Source organism: Erinaceus europaeus, chromosome 11, assembly GCF_950295315.1.
Source record: "Erinaceus europaeus chromosome 11, mEriEur2.1, whole genome shotgun sequence".
Classification (NCBI taxonomy): Eukaryota; Metazoa; Chordata; class Mammalia; order Eulipotyphla; family Erinaceidae; genus Erinaceus; species Erinaceus europaeus.
In genome coordinates this window covers 21,618,714-21,638,042 of record NC_080172.1, presented here as the reverse complement: position 1 = coordinate 21,638,042, position 19,329 = coordinate 21,618,714, and the positions used below count along the sequence as shown (strand labels likewise).

Below are 19,329 nucleotides of genomic sequence, written 5' to 3'. Positions count from 1 at the left end.
TAATGAGTTTGCTAGAGATTTTTAGTTTTCTCCAAATTTGTTGGATGCTTTACATGAGATACTTATACAAAGGAATGAACTTGGTTGTGTGTGAATGCATTCGTCCTTAAGATGAAATAAGATTAAGCAATGGTACAAGAATTTGGCCGCTGTAACAATACTTGAGGCAATTAGATACTTGCTAAAGCATGTTAAAAATCACTTGTACTAAAGGAAAATTCAAAGCTTTTAAGTAATTCAGTTTCAAAAAGAAGACTAGAAATAGCCTATTAAAGTTCACTCTGTTAATCAATAGCAGTATATTAAGTACATTGTCTGCCACTATATTAAGTACTGAGGTAGATGCAATAAATGGAAAGATAACAACAGAATAACAAGTGCAATTTGTGTCTTAAACAACAAAGAACAACTTAAAGGTGGGGGTAGACAGCACAATGGTTATGCAAAGAGCCTCACATGCCTTAGGCTCCAGAAGTCCCAGGTTCAATCCCAGGCACCACCATAAACCAGAGATGATCAGTGTATTGGCTTACAAAAAAAAAAAGAACAGTTTAAAGAATCAGTTTCTGGGTCTAGGTACTGGTGCCTTCAGTAGAGCACACATCGTAAATGTACTGTGACCCTGATTCAGACAACCAGTTCCTACATGCAGGAGGGACATTTCATGAGCTGTTTAAAAAAGAGCAGCACCTGGGAGTCAGGTGGTAGTGCATCTGGTTAAACAAAGGTGACACAAAGTGTAAGGACTGGTATAAGGATCCCAGTTCGAGCCCACGGGTTCCCACCTGCAGGGGAGTGGCTTCACAGGCTCCCCACCTGCAGGGGAATCTCTTCACAGATGGTGAAGCAGGTCTGCAGGTGTCTATCTTTCTCTCCCCCTCTCTGTCTTCCCCTTCTCTCTCCATTTCTCTCTGTCCTATCCAACAGTGATGACATCAATAATAACTACAGCAATAAAACAAGGGCAACAAAAGGGAATAAATAAGTAAGTAAATATAAAAAAAGAGCAGTGCTACAGGTATATGTATCTGCCTCTTCCCTCTGAATTTCTCTTTTTTATCTAAAATAAACTTTCTTTAAAATTCCATATTGAATTTAGAGAACTTTATACCTTAGAATTGTTGATTATCCCCCTCCCCCCCCCCCGCACCCAGGAAAGTCTGGGTGCCCCGTGACATGGTTGCGGTGACGAAACTGGGCGCCCTTCGGAAGCGTGGGCGCCACTAGAGTTTCTGAGCGGAGGGGATGACCCTGCTGAACCTCCTTCTCCATCCTCCTCCCTCCCCGCCCAGCCCTCAAGTCTTGGAGTCCCCGGCCCCTCAGCACTCTCGGGTCCCCCTCCCTCTCGGCTCCTTGGTGACTTTGGCTGTCATGGGGGGGGGGTGTGTGTGAGGGTCACAGGTGTTAGTCCGGGAGGGCTTGGATTGTGGTGGCCACGGGGGGGGGGGGTGTCTGGTGCTGGGGGGGGCTCCCCAAGAAGGCGAGGCTGCCTGCGGCGGGGCGGGACACCCAGCCGGCCCCTGCCCAGAGCGGAGGGGTCCCCACCCCTGTTCCAGACTCTAGTCTGTTAGAGCATTGAGTGCACCAGTATTATTATTACTGTTATTATTTTGAGTACCTGCTGCGTGCCAGCTGCATACAAAATTCACAGCATTTTTGGTCTCGGGATGGACTTTGGGGTGGGTGGGTCCAGCCTCAGCACCTGGTAATTTTCTTTTCCCTCCTCCAGGGTTATTTCTGGGGCCTGGTGCCGGCACTGCCAATCCACTGCTCCTGGAGGTTATTTTTTCCCTTTTTATTGGACAGGACAGAAATCAGGGGAGGAGAGGGAGAGAGAGAGAGAGAGACACCTGCAGACCTGCTTCACCGCTTGTGAAGTCCCCCACACACACACCGCAGGTGGGGAGCCGGGACCACAAACCTGGGTCCTTGCACCTGGTCTTGGGCTTCCCGCCATGTTCAGGAGCTCAGAACGGTTGTTAGTGTGGGTTGGCTTTTTATTTTGTAATGCCCAGTTATGTTTTCATGTCCACCAACAAAATGCTGGTGGTGACAGCCAGGCTTCTTCTTCTTTTTTTTTTTTTTTTAAAGATTTTATTTATTTATTAATGAGAAAGATAGGAGGAGAGAGAAAGCACCAGATATCGCTCTGGCATATGTGCTGCTGGGGATCGAACTCAGGATCTGCTTGAGAGTCCAAAGCTTTATCACTGCGCCGCCTCCTGGACCACTTCTTTTTTTTTTTTTTAAGATTTTATTTATTCATGAGAAAGATAAGAGAGAGAGAGAGAAAGAAAGAACCAGACGTCACTCTGGTACATTGCTGCAGGGGATTGAACTTGGGACTTTGGGTTTGAGAGTTCAATGCTTTATTCACTGCACCACCTCCCGGACCATGCAGCCAGGCTTTCTTGTCAGGTCTGTGACCCCTCTCTGGCGGGCTGGTGCTTGACACAGCAAGGCAAGCTAGAAGCTAGGGAAAGCCTCTGCTAGTTCAAAATGTAGTTTAGTGGACTTTGTAAGCTTTCCTTTTAAAATGCCTGACAATAGTGTATCCTGGGTCCAGTCCCAAGTATCTAATTTAATGTTTAATATGTGTATGTGTGGGGGGGAGGCTTTGATAGGACTGCCTAATGATTGAAAACTTGTATCCTTAAAATGTGCTAACCATGCCTTCATTTCATAGAGAAAAAAAAAAGAAAAAAAAAAGAATTGTTGATTATTTCATGAAGTACACTGGGAATGAATGGAATCATAAAGTGTGTTTATGATTTAGCTATACAAAGACAGGTGTGCTTTGCATAGAATAAGCAGAGACACTTTTTACACCACTAATAAGAAAATAAGCAAAGATATGAATATAGATGTTAACTCTTGTGTTGAGACAGATCTGACTAACCGATTGGCCTACAGAGTGCTTCTTGAAGAGAGTACTAGGAGAACTAAGGTTGGATATGTGAGGATAGTTTTAAAAATTAGGAAAGCTGTTTTGACTAAAATTAATATATACAAACCTTGTAGATTGTTTTCCCAGCAGAAGCTAGGGCTTCATGTTTACACAATTCTACTATTTCCATGGACTTGTTTTTCAATTGCTGTTTTCTGATAGAGAGTGAAGGACAGAGAGAAAAAGAGGAGGAGAAATACCACTTCTCTTTTGCATGGTACCCAAACATTTCAAACCCAAGTCCATGTACATCATCGAGTGTTTTACCAGGTGATCTACCATATATATTTATACGTATATATACTTTATATATATATATATATATATATGTGTGTGTATGTGTGTGTGTGTGTGTGTATTTTTTAAATAGGACTTTGACATAAGCATCTTAGACTTCTATTGGTACACAAATTTAGATTAAGTATGGTAGCAAGATAAAACTTTGTTGATCATGAAGATCAAAGGCCTACTTGGAAATGATTATATTTCAGATTGCAGTGGATATAAATATTAGATGTTCTGAAGGAAGTTATAATAGGATAAAAAAGAGTAGTAATAATAATAAAAGCATAATAATAATAGTTGTGAGCAACTAGATAGAAAAATTGTGGCTAGAGTGGTGATTCAGTGGTAAATATGTGGCAAACTGATGCTCTGGCTCTTTCTGTCTTGTTCATTAATTAGAAGACATTTCAGGGGGGAAAAGTGAAGCAAAGGGAAAACTGTTTATGGATGATATCCGGAAACATTTGACTCAGATTATTAACAGTGCATATTTTTGCCACATGATAGATTTCTAGTACATGTATTAGGTCTAAAGGGAAATAACCACAACACATTCTGACATTGGGAGTTTCTATTAAGCCAGAAGATATTATTTCCTAAGTTATGTCATTCCTTTTTAAATGTTAGTAAGTGTTCAATAAATTGTTTGTTGGGGAAATAAATAGCTTAAAGTTTTATTCTTATGTGTGGCAGACTCTTATTTTGTGAATGAACCATACATACAATTGTAATTGTGTGTTAAATGTAAATTTGTAAACATTTGTTTTCTAGTTGTAGGCAAGTACATTTACTTTTATTGTTCCCTAACAGTTAGTGAATTCTTCATTAGTTTTTCACTGTCTTCTTTTTTTTTAGGCGTTGCATGAAAGGAAGTTTCCAGTACCCAAGCCCATTGACTATAATCGTCATGCAGTAGTCATGGAACTCATAAATGGCTACCCTCTGTGAGTATTTACTGTTCTTGAAATCATGAGTCTTAAATAAATGTAAGCTTCAGTATTTGAATAAAAGGATTAAATGAAATGTTGCTCATAGAATTGAGGAATTGGAAACTCATTCTAGTAGTATGGATTTTATAACTCGTAATTCATGCAACAAACATTCATTAATAGTCTCATTAACTAAACACCCACACAGATTCAGCATTAAATAGAGATCTTGCCCTCAGAGCTTATGTGATAGGAGATATGGACTAAGCATGTCAAGAATATCTGCACTGTGGTAGGAAATTCTGCAGTAGGTCAGTTTCAGCATATACCATTCAGCATTGGGATGAGACTGATAATGTACCTGAGGTAGTGAGAAAGGTTCTAATGATAAGAGATGATTTCTGAGGACAGTCTTGAAAGAGGAGATGAAACTATGAAGCTATCTATCTAATAGGATATTCCAGGAAGAGGGAATAGTCAGTCATTGCCATCGTCCTTGAATGATAACATATGTAGATGTTGAGGAAACCCTGAGGAGGCCACCAGAATTGAGTGAGTAAAGGAAAAAAGTATAAGTGATTAGATCAGAGCAACAGCAGGGTACCAGATCGTGTGAACCATTATAAGGAATGTTTAATGCATTTTTTAAAAGTTCAGTGGAATTATCTTTTGACATGATACTATAAATTTCTGAGACATGACATACTGATTGATAATTTTGTATGGTTGCGTTATAAGTAACGCAAGAACTTTTCATTTTGATTGATATGGGAAGCTATTGAGGACTTTGAGCTGAGAAGAGATAGAAAGTGCCTTAGGATCACTTTGACTGCCAGACTAAGACTGGACTGAAGTGAAACAAGGGCCGAATTGGGAAGACAAGCTAGAAGGTTATTATCATTCAAGTCGGGATGATAACATGAAGGAGATAAAAATGATTAGATTCTCAGTGTGTTTTCCTTTCTTTGGCAGTATATATTGATGTGGAAAAAGAGAGAGTCAGTCAAGCTACTTTGGCCTAAATAACAAATTAATGAGAGAAATAAAATCACCCTTTACAGAAATGGGAATGACCATAGGGAGACCAGTTTGTTGGGACAATGATCAGTTTGAGGTTTTTTTTTTTTTTTTTTTTTTTTTTTTTTTTTTTTTTCTTCCAGGATTATCAATGGGGCTCAGAGCCTGCAGAATCCATGGCTCCTGGTGGCTATTTTCTTTTCCCATTTTTTTTTAATTGGATAGGACAAAAAGAAATTGAGAGAGATGGGGAAGATAGAAGAAGAGAAAGATACCTCCAGACCTGCTTCACCACTTGTGAAGCAACCTCCCCTGCAGGTGGAGAGCTGGGGGCTTGAGTAGGAATCCTTGCACAGGTCTTTAGTGCTTCATACTGTGTGCACTTAACGCAGCACGCCACTGCCCGGCCCTCGTCAGTTTGAGATTCAGGGAAGAATTTAAACCAACAGGTTCAGAGAAGTCTAAATTAAAGTCTGATGAGATCACCAAGAATTACTCTCAAAAAGGTAAGAGGTCTCCTAGGATTTGCATCTGAGAAACTACAGAATTCAGAGTCAGGGAAAAGATGAAGAAAAAAAAAAATCAGTTTGTATAAAAAAGAGCTTGAAGAGTTGGTAGTCAGTAGTGAAGGAATCGTTGGCTTATCAGATATGAGAAAGGCAGAATCAACCACTGGATTTGGCAGTATGGAATTCAGTAGTGGTATTATCAAGAATGATTTCATTGGAGTGAAGTAGATGCAAAGGAGCCTGTGTGGGGGCTAGGGGCTGGCACATGCAGTGGAACACAAGGACCTCAGTTCAAGCCCCTGTGTCCTCACCTGCACTGAGAAGACTTCATGAGATGTGGAGCAGTGCTATAAGTGTCTCTCTTTCCTTTCCCCCTCTGCTCCTCTGTCTCCTTAAGGGGGAAGAAGGCCTGTTTGGGATAGCTTAATTAGAGTAAGAGAGAAAAATTTACAGAAGGTGTATATTTGAGGAGCTTAGCTGAGTTTTGTTTGTTTGTTTGTTTTAATTATCTTTGTTGCATAGAGACAGCCAGAAATAGAGAGGGAGAGAGACATCTGCAGCCCTGCTTCACCATTCGTGAGGCTTTCTCCCTGCAGGTAGGGACCAGGGGCTCAGACCCAGGTATTTGTGCATTTTAACATGTGCATTGTAACATGTGCATTGTAACATGTGCGCTCAATCAGGTGCTCCACCTAAAAAGAAAAGGAAAAAAAAATCTAAAGGGAGATTAGAGAGACAAGATGCAACTTTTTTAATTCACAGTAACAATTAGGTCTTACACTGACTGGAGTGAAGGGGAAAACTGCTAGGGAATAAGGAATGGACTGTATATCTATATGCATGTCTACACACATTGGCTTTCATTAAAATCACCAGGACGTGCAAATAACCTCTTTTCCTACCTTTCCAGTTGTCAAGTGCACCATGTTGAAGATCCTGCATCAGTCTATGATGAAGCTATGGAACTAATAGTCAAACTTGCAAATCACGGATTGATTCATGGAGATTTCAATGAATTCAATCTCATTTTGGATAAAGATGACCATATTACCATGATTGATTTCCCACAGATGGTTTCCACTTCTCATCCCAATGCTGAATGGTATATGCTGAAACTGATTCTGGATGGGGGTGGTGTCTAAGGTCAAATCCTTCTTTGCTTTTGTTTTTAGTATTAGAAAGAAACCTTATACCTGACACAACAGAAATCACTTTATATATTATTTTATATACTCTGGTGATTTTCTTTTAAAATTTTAATTATTTATTGGATAGAGACAGACATTTAGAGGGAGATGACATGTCTGCTCAAGAAATTTCCCCCTGCAGGTGCTAGAGGGCTAGAACTTAGGGCCTTACACACTGCAATGTGAGTGTTGAATCAGTTGTGCCACCACCACATATTGTGATTATCTTACTCTTCACATTGCCTAGCGACTTAAAGTGACCAGATTGCAAATTATGACCTTACCTGTTCTTGTCCCATACTTGAGTATAACCAAATTGAAGGCTCAGTTTTTTGTTCCCTGTGTTCCAGCTTAGAAGAAGAAATATCTCCCTTTTCTCTTTATAATTTGATTTTCATCCTTGCAAACTTTGAATTTGTACTAGTTTGTGAACAAACAGACAGAGAGGGGGAGAGAAAGGCACTTTCAGACCTGCTTCTTCGTCCTGGTTTCTTTTAGAAAATGACTATATTTAGTCTAGAGAAAGAAATATTTTAAAACAGAGGAAGCAACAATTCAGGTGAAAAGTGCACCTGTTTATGTTTTTTGTTTGTTTGTTTGTCTTGTTTGTTTTTCTCTTCACTCCAGAGCACTACTCAGATCTGGCTTATGGTGGTGCGGGGGATTGAACCTGGAACTTTGGAGCTTCAGACATGAGAATCTCTTTGCAGAACCATTTATATTATCTACCTCTGCCCCCCCCCCTTTAATAGAAGGAATTAATGACTTACAGTTGACAGTAAAACATAATAGTTGATGCCTGTGTAAACAAGTTTGAGTTACATTAGTCTACAGAGAGCCATCGTGATCTAACTTGAAATAGTACTATAGGATGGGAACTCTCGAGTTTTCTGATCCCAGCAGCTATTTTCTTTGACGCCTTACGTTCCTGATGAGAGTTCTGGTTGTTCCAAACACATTGGTAAATTTTTTTTCTCTTTTTTCAAATGTATGTGTATCATAAAAAGCCTATCACAAGCATCATAGCAAGTAATAATATTACCCTTGACTAATGAGGAAAAAGATAAACAACAAAAATTACTCTCTTTCAGGTATTTTGATAGAGATGTTAAATGCATTAGAGACTTTTTCATTAAGCGTTTCAGCTATGAAAGTGAACTTTATCCAACCTTCAGTGACATCAGGTTTGTATTCTGTGTTGCGTTAAATGGCAGAACCTGCTTAAATGCGTGATTTATTTAGTTCTAAATGCTGTAGTTTCATCTGAAAAAAAAAATTAAATTGTATGAAAATAAAATGGGTATTATTTCTGTATGTAAATGAAATTTTAAAACTAGAAAGCACAGGGGGGTCGGGTGGTGGCGCAGTGGGTTAAGTGCACGTGGTGCAAGGCGCAAGGACCGGCGTAAGGGTCCCGGTTCGAGCCTCAGGCTCCCCACCTGCAGGGGCGTTGCTTCACAGGCGTTGCTTGAAGCAGGTCTGAAAGTGTCTTTCTCTCCCCCTCTCTGTCTTCCCCTCCTCTCTCCATTTCTCTCTGTCCTATCCAACAACGAACAACATCAACAATGACAATAATAATAACCACAACGAGGCTACAACAACAAGGGCAACAAAGGGGGGGAAAATGGCCTCCAGGAGCAGTGGATTCATGGTGCAGGCACCGAGCCCAGCAATAACCCTGGAGGAAAAAACAAAACAAAACTAGAAAGTACGCACCTTTGTCGCATTATGGCAGTATTATTGAATTTAGAGGAGGACTATACCTAGTTTATTAAACTCATGACCTTTTATAATTGAATGCTATCTGAATAATTCATGTGTAAGGAATTAAACTAAGTATTTTTTAATTTATTTTGGAAAGAGACAGAGAAGTTGGTAGGGAAGGGGGAAAGAGAAGGAAACAGAGATACCTGCAGCCTTGCTTCACCAGCAGCGAAGTTTCCCCCCCAGGTCCTTGTGCATGGTAATGGTGTGTGCTCAACTGTGTGTGCCACCACCTGGCTGGCCCCTATCAAAATTTGTTTATCCTGCCTTCAGGGTGGACATTTTTAAATTAATTAATGGATAATACTTATACCTGCATTCTTAATACTGTGTTTTCTTATTTGTATATTTTGTTAAAATTGTCTGGTTTGGGACAACATACATAATTTACAAATTATTAATCTCTGAAAAATAATGTATTTAGTCAAATAACTGAAGGTTCAGTATCCACCTTTCTCCTTACTACTGTTACTTTTTAGTCATTTTATGTGTTCACCAACTGTAGCATTGTAGAAAAAAGTCTTTAAAATATATGACCTATTAGACACATCTGAGAGTCGTAATTTATCAAAATGGTATTTGTCCATGTTAAGTGCATTCATTAGTTTGTGTCCCCCCCCCCCTCCTCTCTGACGCTTGTCATCCTTTTCCCTCAGGAGGGAGGAATCTCTTGATGTAGAGGTTTCTGCCAGTGGCTACACAAAGGAGATGCAGGCTGACGATGAACTACTTCATCCAGTAGGCCCAGAGGACACGGTGGAGCAGGCACCGGACTTCTGTTTTTCTGATGAAGAGACACCAGAAAAAGCAACGGTCTCTCGATCAGAAAATGAAAGTGAACAAAACTCCACAGATCAGTCAGGAGGCAGGCCATCCCGTGACCTTGACCAATTAAAGGAAGACAGTCTATCCACGGAGAGTGCTGATGCACACGATTTTAAAATGACTGAACTGAGTGAAGCTTTAGGGGAAGTGAAAGAAGTCGTTGAAAATAACTCTGAGACTGGCATTTCTGAGGAGAAAAAGAAAACCGAAGATGGTATCTGGCAAGAGAAACAGACAGGACACAGAGGATTCCCTACGCACTTTGAAGAGCAGGAGGAAGAATGCCCTTCTCTCATTGCTTTGTCATTAAACAAAGAAGTCAGACCTTCAAGGTACAGATTCCTATCAATCGATTAACTTTAATCTGGAGAGCTACGTTGTCTTGAGTTTTGAGCGGGTTTTCTCCCAAATGATGTGGCAGGACTGTGTTCTGAACCACTGTGTGTGACACGAAAATAAACCTGGTGTTAAAATTCAGATTACCCTCTGCCACTGACCCGAGCCAGGATAGCCTATTGACTAAATTTTAATCAGCTAAGATTACTTAGGTTAATGAATGAATTGTTCATGCCAAGAATTCAATAATGGCTTCTAAATAAACTGATCAGGTGCTAGATGGGTGAGTTCTTATATTTTCATCATTGTACATCTAATGTCCAATGTCCAGTAAGTATTCAGTAGATGTGCTTCATAAAGTATCTTAAATGTAATTCTCCTAGGTACTTTGAACATTTTAATCCTCCTTCGCTTATGTAGTTAAAACTATATAATGTTATGTTCTTTTACTTTTTTTTTTTCTAAAATATTAGCTTTAGATTAGCAATAACATTTCATTTTTTTTTTTTAAGATTTGGAATAGTTTATCTAGAATCAGATTAAATCAAGAATACCTTCCTTTTCCCAAGCCTCAGCCAGCCTTAGATCTTATGTTTAGTGTTTTATTGAGAAGCAAGGCATGTAAATATTGTCTTTTTTTCCTATATAGCCCTGTATCTTGAGTTTAGGAGTAATTATTACCATTTGGATAATAAACATGGAAAAATAACTTAGGATCAAGGATGAAGGGTAGGTAGCTAGTGGTTCAGGATTTTGTTGTTGATGGTATGCTGTAAGACTGTAAGTTAACAGTAAATGGTTCCACAGCCCACCCACCACCAGTTCTGTGTCTCCAACCCTCCCACCATCCAGAGATAACCACCATAGTTCTCACAAGTCTTAGAAACAGTTTGCTTGCTTCTGTGTTTGTTTGCTTGTTTTTTCCCCCCAAGTGCATGTATATCTGATCGATGATATGAGTGAAACCATCTGATACTTTCATCTCTTTACTTATTTCACTAATCATAATCACCTCCAGTTCCACCTGTTTTTGATTTTCAGCGTGGATTTTTACCCCCCTCCAAGGTTATCCCTGGAGCTTGGCGCCTGCACCACAAATCCACTGCTCCTGGAGGCCATCTTTTTTCCATTGTTATTGCTGTTATTGTTGTTGCTGCTGTTGGATAGGACAAAGAGAAATTGAGAGAGGGGGAAAGAATGACACTTGCAAACCTGCTTCACTGCTTTCGAAGCGACCCTCCTGCAGGTGCGGGGTCCAGGGCTCAAGCCCGGATCTTTGCCCCATCCTTGCGCTTCGCACTATATGCATTTAGCCCAGTGTGCTACTGCCCAACCCCCAGAATTAATTTTGTCATTATTAGTGCAGTTGGGCAAAATGCTTATTCATAGTAGAAACATGATAGATGTTGCTAAAAAATAGGAACAATTTAGAGTTAATATTCCTGGGGGCCGGATGGTGACGCACCCAGTTAAGTGCACATAGCACGAAGCGCATGGATCTGGGTTTGAGCCTCAGCTGCCCACCTGCAGGAGGGATGCTTCCCAACTGGTGAAGCAGGTCTGTAGGTGTCTATCTTTCTCCCTCTCTCGCCCTCCCCTTTCCGTTTCTCTCTGTCCCATCTAACAAAATGGGGAGAAAATGGCCACCTGGAGCAGTTAATATTGCCTCACTTCTTATACATTAAAACTTTGAGCAATGTGTAAGAAAGTTGCCATGGTTGCAGTGTTTTCTGCAAAGTACACTATCTTGTTATACATACTGTGGTTTGAGAAGATGGGGAAAAATTTAGATTATGAGCAACAGATTTGTATTGTTTAATAAAAGAAGAGGATGAATAGAAAAGAAACATGAATTGTGGAGGAGTGAAAAACTTGTGGCCAAAATTTTTTCCCATTTGATTTTAACTTTTAAATAGATTCTCTGAGGTACTTTCTGTCTTTCACATTTTATTATCATGTAAAGATCTATAGAAATTAAGCACTACTATGGGGGTCGGGAGGTAGCACAGCAGGTTAAGCGCACATGGCGCAAAGCGCAGGGACCAGAGTAAAGATCCCGGCTCCCCACCTACAGGGGAATCGCTTCACAGGCAGTGAAGCAGATCTGCAGGTGTCTTTCTTTCTCTCCCACTCTCTGTCTTCCCCTCCTCTCTCCATTTCTCTTTATCCTATCCAACAATGACAATAATAACTATAAGAATAAAACAACAAAGGCAACAAAAGGGAAAATAAATAAATATTTTTAAAAAGAAAGAAAGAAAGAAATTAAGCACAACTGTGAAAACTGATGGCATAAATTTTGTTTTAATTTTAGAGATGAAGAAAATATGGAAAATACTGAACAACATAGAACAAGAACCCTTAGTATTACTTCTGTGGGTAGTGTTGCAAGCTGCTCGACAATTCCTCCGGTAACTATTCAACATTTTCCAAGTGTTTGCTAGGTCATTACTGTTGATACATTACTGAACTAAGGCAAATTGTAGCTTAGCTTGAAATTAAACAGTAAAAATCATAGAAATTTAGATCCAGGAAGCTTGAAGCTTCTCACATGATCTGGGCCCTGCATTTTATTTCTTGCATTTTACTTTATTGCACTTACTTATTTATTTGTGATTTAATAATAATTAACAAGATTGTAAAAAAATAGGGCTACAGTTTCATAAAGTTCCCACCACCAGAGTTCTGTGTCCCATATCCTCCACTGGGAGCTTCCTTATTCTTTATCCTCTCTGGGAATATGAACCAAAATTGTTTATGGGGCACAGAAGGTGGAAGATCTGGCTTCTATAATTGTTTCTCCACTAGACATGGACTTTGGCAGGTCAATTCATACTCCAGCCTATTTCCATCTTTCCCTAGTGGGACTCATTGGTGAGGTTGTCTCTGGGCCCTGCATTTTAATAATGAGGATATTGAGACCCAAATAGATCATACCATCTTGCTCATGGTTACTCAGCTCATAAGAACTACGTTGAGGTATGAAAGTGCCCCAGCTTCATTATATATTTATAAAAATTGATGCTTTTAAGTTTGTGGGATGCCAAAGCTGTTAGACATTTAAAATCAGTCTATTATAAAAGATTTCTGGTGGCCAGGGAAGTGGTGCCACTTGGTTAAGTACATGTGTTACAGTGTTCAAGAACCTTGGTTCTAGGTCCTACAGTATGATTGGCAGAGGAGGATGTATTTCACTGTTGACTGTAAACCATTAATAATGATGATGATGATAAAGCCTTGGTTTAAGCCCCCAGTTCCCCAATTGCAGGGGGAAACCTTCATGATCACTGAAGCAGTGCTTCTCCCTTCCTTTCTCTCTTTCTCTTAAAAGAATTTCACAAGGGACTGTTTGTAAACAGCTTAATAAAACATAGTCCAGCTCCAGAGAAGCATCTCTGTCTGTCTGCCAGCCTTCTCTCCAGTCGACCCAGAAAAGGAATACACTTCTTTCCTTTTGTAAGTCTTATGGGTGAGAAAATTACCTCACTTGTATGCTGACTTTTGTCCTTGTTCTTAAAGATATTAAGTGGAATACCACTTACCCAGTTCTACTGACAACTTAAAATGAGCAAAAGAAGAAAACAGAAGATAGAGAAGAAGTAATGAAATTATTTTGTGCAAAGTAAATTCAGAAGAAGTAAAAAGAACCTTAATCCCCTCCCCCAACCCAAACTCCTCATTTCCACATTTAGTCATATTGCCCCTAAGTTAAAATGTGTATCCTGCGGTTGATTATAGGGAATACGTAGAAAATCATGTCAGAATTATCCAAAGAAGCTGAAACAGTACCACTGTGGGACAAGCTGGTGGCCCATCAGATAGAATAGATATTACCAAGCAGGAGGATCAAGGCTCAGTCTTGGCCTGATTGAGTCTTAAAGCTACAGGGTAAAGCTTTAAGAGCCATGGAGACACCTCAGTTGTCTCTTCATACCTCTCTTTGTCTCTCACCATTGAAACACTGACCACCAGGAATGGAGTCATGCAGGCACCAAACCCCAGTAATAACCCTACTAACAAAAGCAGCAGCAATAATAATACAAGTACCACTGTTTGTTTTACAACATAGATTGTTAGGGACTTGGGCCATGGCGCACCTGGCTAAATACACACATTACAACATAGGTTGTTTTAGGTGACGGTTCTCTACTTGAGACAGAAACATTTGAACTTGTCAGAACACAGAAGTGAAATTCTAGAATTGTAATTGGTCTGATATAATAATTTCTGATTTTCTTTCTTTTTTTTTCCTTCTTTAAATTAGAAAGATAGGAGGAGACAAAGAACCAGACATCACTCTGGTACATGTGCTGTCGGGGATTGAACTCAAGACCTCTTGCTTGAGAGTATTTATTCCCTGCACCACATCCCGGGACCACACTAATTTGCCTGACTTTCTAAACAAAGTTTAAATCTGTGAAATCTTAGATATAGCTGTTAGTTACATTGTAAGATAAAATTTTCCTCTAAGTATTATTATCCATCTTTATTAAGAATTTTTTGGGAGTTGGGCGGTAGCGCAGCGGGTTAAGTGCAAGGACCGGCATAAAGATCCCAGTTTAACCCCCCGGGTCCCCACCTGCAGGGCAGTCGCTTCACAGGCGGTGAAGCAGGTCTGCAGGTGTCTATCTTTCTCTCCTCCTTTCTGTCTTCCCCCTCCTCTCTTCATTTCTCTGTCCTATCCAACAATGACGACATCAAAAACAATAATAATAACTACAATAAAACAACATGGGCAACAAAGGGGAATAAATTTTTTTTTAAAAAAAGAATTTTTCATGCATGGGCCAGGCAGTAGCACACCTGGTACCTGGTTGGCTGCATAAATTATCATGAGCAAGGACCTGGGTTCAAACCTTCAGTCTCCACCTGCAGGGAGGAAGCTTCACAAGTGGTGAAGCAGGTCTACAGATGTCTTTCTCTCCTTCTGTCTTCGCCTCCTCTCTGTTTTTCTCTGTCTTATCCAACAACAATGGGAAAAATGGCCACCAGGAGCACTGGATTTGTAGTGCAGGCACCAAGCCCCAGTGATAACCCTAGAGGTCAAAAAAAAAAAAAAAAAAAAGAGGGCCAGGTAGGTGATGGAGCTCCTGCTTTAGTGTATATAGTACTAAGCCCAAGGATCCAGGCTGGAGTCCCACCCAGCTCCCCACCTGCAGGTGAGGATGCTTCACAAATAGTGAAACAGATCTGCAGTGGTCTGTCCTCTGTCTTCCCCCTCCCCTCTCAGCTTCTCTCTGTCCTATCCAAAATATTTAAAAAATCGGCCACAGGAGCATTGGATTCATAGTGGAGGCACCGAGCCACAGCAATAACCCTGGAGGCAAGAAACAAAAAAATTAAAAGGGGGCAAAATGGCCATTGGAAGCAATGAATACTGGGGGGGGGGGGGAATAATAAATAATAATAATAATTTCTTATACTTTATAATTGTCCATCAGTTTTTGGCTTTAATATTTTCTATAATTACTGAGAATTACTTAATCTGCTGTTTTTGTTTTTGTTTTCTTTTTAACTTTCTCAGATGTGGCACAGTGGTAAAGCTTTGGACTCTCAAGCATGAGGTCCCGAGTTTGATCCCTGGCAGCACATGTGCCAGAGTGATGTCTGGTTCTTTCTCTCTTCTATCTTTCTCATAAATAAATAGAATCAAAAAAAAAAAAAAAAAGAAAAGAAAAGAGAGAGAACCAGGGCCCTCACACTTCAAAAAAATATATATATATGTAAGTGCTGGTCCAGAGAGATAGGACGCTAATAGAGCAGTAGAGAGTGTGTCTTGTTCCTGGAGGAAGCTACAGTGAGTGTCCCACAGTCTTTTCTTCTTTGTCTGAATGAAAAGGCCATGACAGGGGCATCATGCGTGCATGAGACTGTGGCTATGCAAATATATAGGTGTTTTTAGATTTAATACAGCAGCAATTTAGTACAGTTGGCATGTGCAGATAAAGAAGAGATTATTAATTCATGCTACTGCCTTAAAATATATGTTTTATATATATATATATATATATATATTTGGACAGAGACAAGTTAGGAGGGGAGGGGATGATAGGGAGGAGACACCTGTAGCCCTGCTTCACCATTTATGAAGCTTCCCCCCTGTAGGTGGAAACTGGGGTCTTGAACCTGGGTCCTTACCCATTGTAATGTGTGCACTCAACCAGGTGTTCTACCACTGGCCTCCACTTTTTTAAATTCTAAACTGTTCTTCATATAAAACTGATGGCCGGGGTGGGTGGGGTGGGAGGAGAGGCAGTAGCACACTGGGTGAAACTCAAAGACCCATGCAAGGAACCTGGTTAGAGGGGACACCCCCCGAAAAAAAAAAAAGGGAAAATTTGCCTCCAGGAGCAGTGGATTCATAGTGCAGGTATAGAGCCTCAGTGATAACCCTGGAGGCAAAAAATAAATAAATAAAATAGGGGGTCAGGGTAGTACAGCAGGTTAAGTACATGTAGCGCAAAGCGCAAAGACCAGTGTAAGGATCCTGGTTCGAGCCCCCAGTTCCCCATCTGCAGGGGAGTCACTTCACAGGTGGTGAAGCAGGTCTGCAGGTGTCTATCTTTCCCTCCTCCTCTCTGTCTTCCCCTCCTCTCTCCATTTCTCTCTGTGCTATCCAACAACGACAGCAACAACCACAACAACAATAATAACTACAACAAAAACGGCAACAAAAGTGAAAATAATTAAAAAAATTAAAATAAAGGTGATGGCACTGGCATTATCTTTTAGTCTTAAACTTATCTCCTTCCTTTTACAGATAAATCATAGCAGGAATTTTTTTAAGCTTAAAATGGAATTTAAAGTTTAAAGTGGAATGTCAATGTAAAATACAAATTGTCTTCTAAGGGGGGGGAAGATTTCTGTATCTTGGATTGATCAAAAAAGATTTTTCTCTAATTATTAGAAGCAAAAAAGCCACCTTAATATCTTAATCCTGCAATCATTTGGAATTTTTTGGCACACTTTTTTTTTTTTTTGAGGGAAAGAATATACAATGGAAGCTTTCCTCAAAGTGGTGGGGACCAGCCTGGAACCCAAGACATATATATAACAAAATAGGAAAACAGTCAGGCTGGTGAACTGTCTTGCCAGTCTCGCATTGAAATTATCATTCATCTTGTAAATATTAGCAGTTGTGGGTATATGTTGGCGAATTATGAATGAACACTTTTAAAAAAAAGAAGAGTCTTCTACCACAAAGTTAACATCCGCTTTAACACAGAAAGCGGGACAGCACAAGCAATTTTATCTTGTCAGTTTTGGGTGTGGGGCTCTTTATTTCCATAGAGGACACTAGGTGGTACTGTGGTTATTTGTTACCTTGGCTTGGTAGTCAAAACATTGTGAATATACATTACTTTTTGCTATAATCTATATTTACGTTATTTTAGTTTCTCCTTTAACTGTTATTTTGGTTTTTACTCCTGTTTTATACTTTTGAAGTAGCTAGCCAGTATATTATGAAGTGTCTCAGAATCTGAACTTGTATTGATTGAGGTCATTTTTTTTTTCTTTATTGGGGGGATTAATGGTTTACAGTCAACAAATACAGTAGTTTGTACATGCATACCATTTCTCAGTTTTCCACGTAACAGTTCAGCCCCGTCTAGGTCCTCTGCCATCATGTTCCAAGACCTGAACCCCCACCCCCATCCCCACCCCAGAGTCCTTTAAGATTCATGATGTTAACAGAAGTTTGAAAAACAATCAGGGGGGAGCAGGCGGTAGTGCCATAGGTTAGGCACACAAAGCGCAACCACTGTATGACCTACCATTGTAGACCGGCATAAGGACTCCCCCGGCTCCCTACCTGCAGGGGAGTCGCTTCACAGGCGGTGAAGCAGGTCTGCAGGTGTCTCTCTTTCTCTCCCCCTCTCTGTCTTCCCCTCCTCTCTCCATTTCTCTCTGTCCTATCCAACAACATCAATAATAATAATAACCACAACAAACAATAAAAAAACAACCAGGGCAACAAAAGGGAAAAAATAGCCTCCGGGAGCAGTGGATTCGACCAAGCCCCAGCAATAACCATGGAGGCAAAAAAAAAAAAAGAAAAACAATCAGTAAGGTAAAGTCTTTGTTTTCTTGACTATCTACTTATCAGAGTGATCAGATATCAGTGATACTCAGTTGTGAAATCTTTCCAGGAACTGGTGAAACAGAAGGTGAGGCGTCAGCTGACGAAACAACAAAAATTGGCTGTTCGGCGTAGGCTGCAAAAAGGAGAAGCAAATATATTTACGAAGCAACGGAGAGAAAACATGCAAAACATCAAATCAAGCTTGGAAGCAGCCAGCTTTTGGGGAGAATAGTGTATTTAAGTCTCTTGGATATTCCTGTAAATTGTTCCAAAACTTACCACCCTTCCTCTTTAAGACATTTTAAATAAACCCTCTGTGCTCTGTAAATGTGAGTCATTGTGTGTCTCTGAAAGAGTCATTAAAACAGTCTAGTTTTTCCAGATAATTTAGATGACTGCTAAATTGCTAAAATTCTTTTTAACCATTTTATTAGAATATATTTTTGAAAAAAATCGAAGCATCACAGGCTTAGTCACTTTTTGATTACAGGAAGTATGTAGATTACCCGAGTTCCACATTCCCACTTGGGGGAATAACTTTAGGTTGTAATTCTCTCCTTCCTGAATGTTTTTATTTGTTATTTACTTAGTACCCACCAGGACATCGTCTGCATTGAGAAGCAGCCACTAGGTGGCAGTGTCGCCTCAGTCACAAGAGAATGTCCTTAAAAATCGCTTGTATTCATTGTTACTCTCCTAAGGGTTTAAAATACAGGAAGATGCTTTTCCCAGATTAATAAGGACCGATTTCTTCTCACTGTTGCAAAAATTAATTCTATTAACTATTTGTGGTACCTGTCTTTTATCTGGCATCACTAGGCTTCACTATTGCTGGCTTACTTTTTCAGATAGACAGGGAGAGAAGCAAAGTCACCACAACAGTTTACCTCAGGGCAGTGGGAGGTACATGTGAGCCTGGGTCACTCTCATGACATAGCAGGCAGCCTTTCTGGTAAGCTATTTCAGCAGCACTCTCCATATATTTTTCTGATAAGTTCACATTAATATTGTCACAAGGAACTGTCCCCAATACCCTAAAAGCATAGACTTAATTTTAGGAATACTTTTATAATTTTGAGGGGCTTTTTAAAATTTTTATTGAGGCATTAATGGTTTACAGTAGTTAGTACATGTGTGACATTTCTCAGTTTTCTGCAGAACAGTAACTCCCCCCACCTAGGTCCTCTTCCATCTTGCTCCAGGATCTGACCACCACCACCCTGCCCCAGACTTTTTTTTTTTTTAATATTTATTTATTTGATAGAGAAAGCCAGAAGTTGAGAGAAAGGAAGAGAGACACCTGCAGCACTACTTCACCACTTGTGAAGCATTCCCTCTGCAGTTGGAGATAGGGGCTTGAACTTGGGTCCTTGAGCACTGTGACTTGTGCACGTTCAACCAGGTGTGCCACCACCCAGCCCCCAGAGTCCTTTACTTTAGTGTAATA

General features: G+C 40.1%; 1 protein-coding gene across 3 annotated transcripts in view; it reads left to right on the top strand.

The window, feature by feature from the left end:
• Positions 1–18,215, top strand: part of RIOK2 (RIO kinase 2) — a 29,504-nt gene extending 11,289 nt beyond the window's left edge. Inside the window, exons 5-11 of one of the 3 annotated variants that reach the window (XR_009552477.1) lie at positions 4,088–4,176; positions 6,598–6,789; positions 7,966–8,058; positions 9,295–9,795; positions 12,114–12,210; positions 12,662–12,778; positions 17,950–18,083. Coding sequence is in view for 2 of the 3 variants with exons in the window: in XM_007529907.3 (XP_007529969.1) it covers positions 4,088–4,176; positions 6,598–6,789; positions 7,966–8,058; positions 9,295–9,795; positions 12,114–12,210; positions 17,950–18,114 (1,137 nt within the window). In the remaining variant the exon portion in view is untranslated. Of the gene's footprint in view, positions 1–4,087; positions 4,177–6,597; positions 6,790–7,965; positions 8,059–9,294; positions 9,796–12,113; positions 12,211–12,661; positions 12,779–17,949 lie in introns of all 3 variants that reach the window. The other 2 variants (XM_007529907.3, XM_060201200.1) reach the window with 2 other exon arrangements.
• The last annotated feature ends 1,114 nt before the right edge of the window (positions 18,216–19,329 follow it).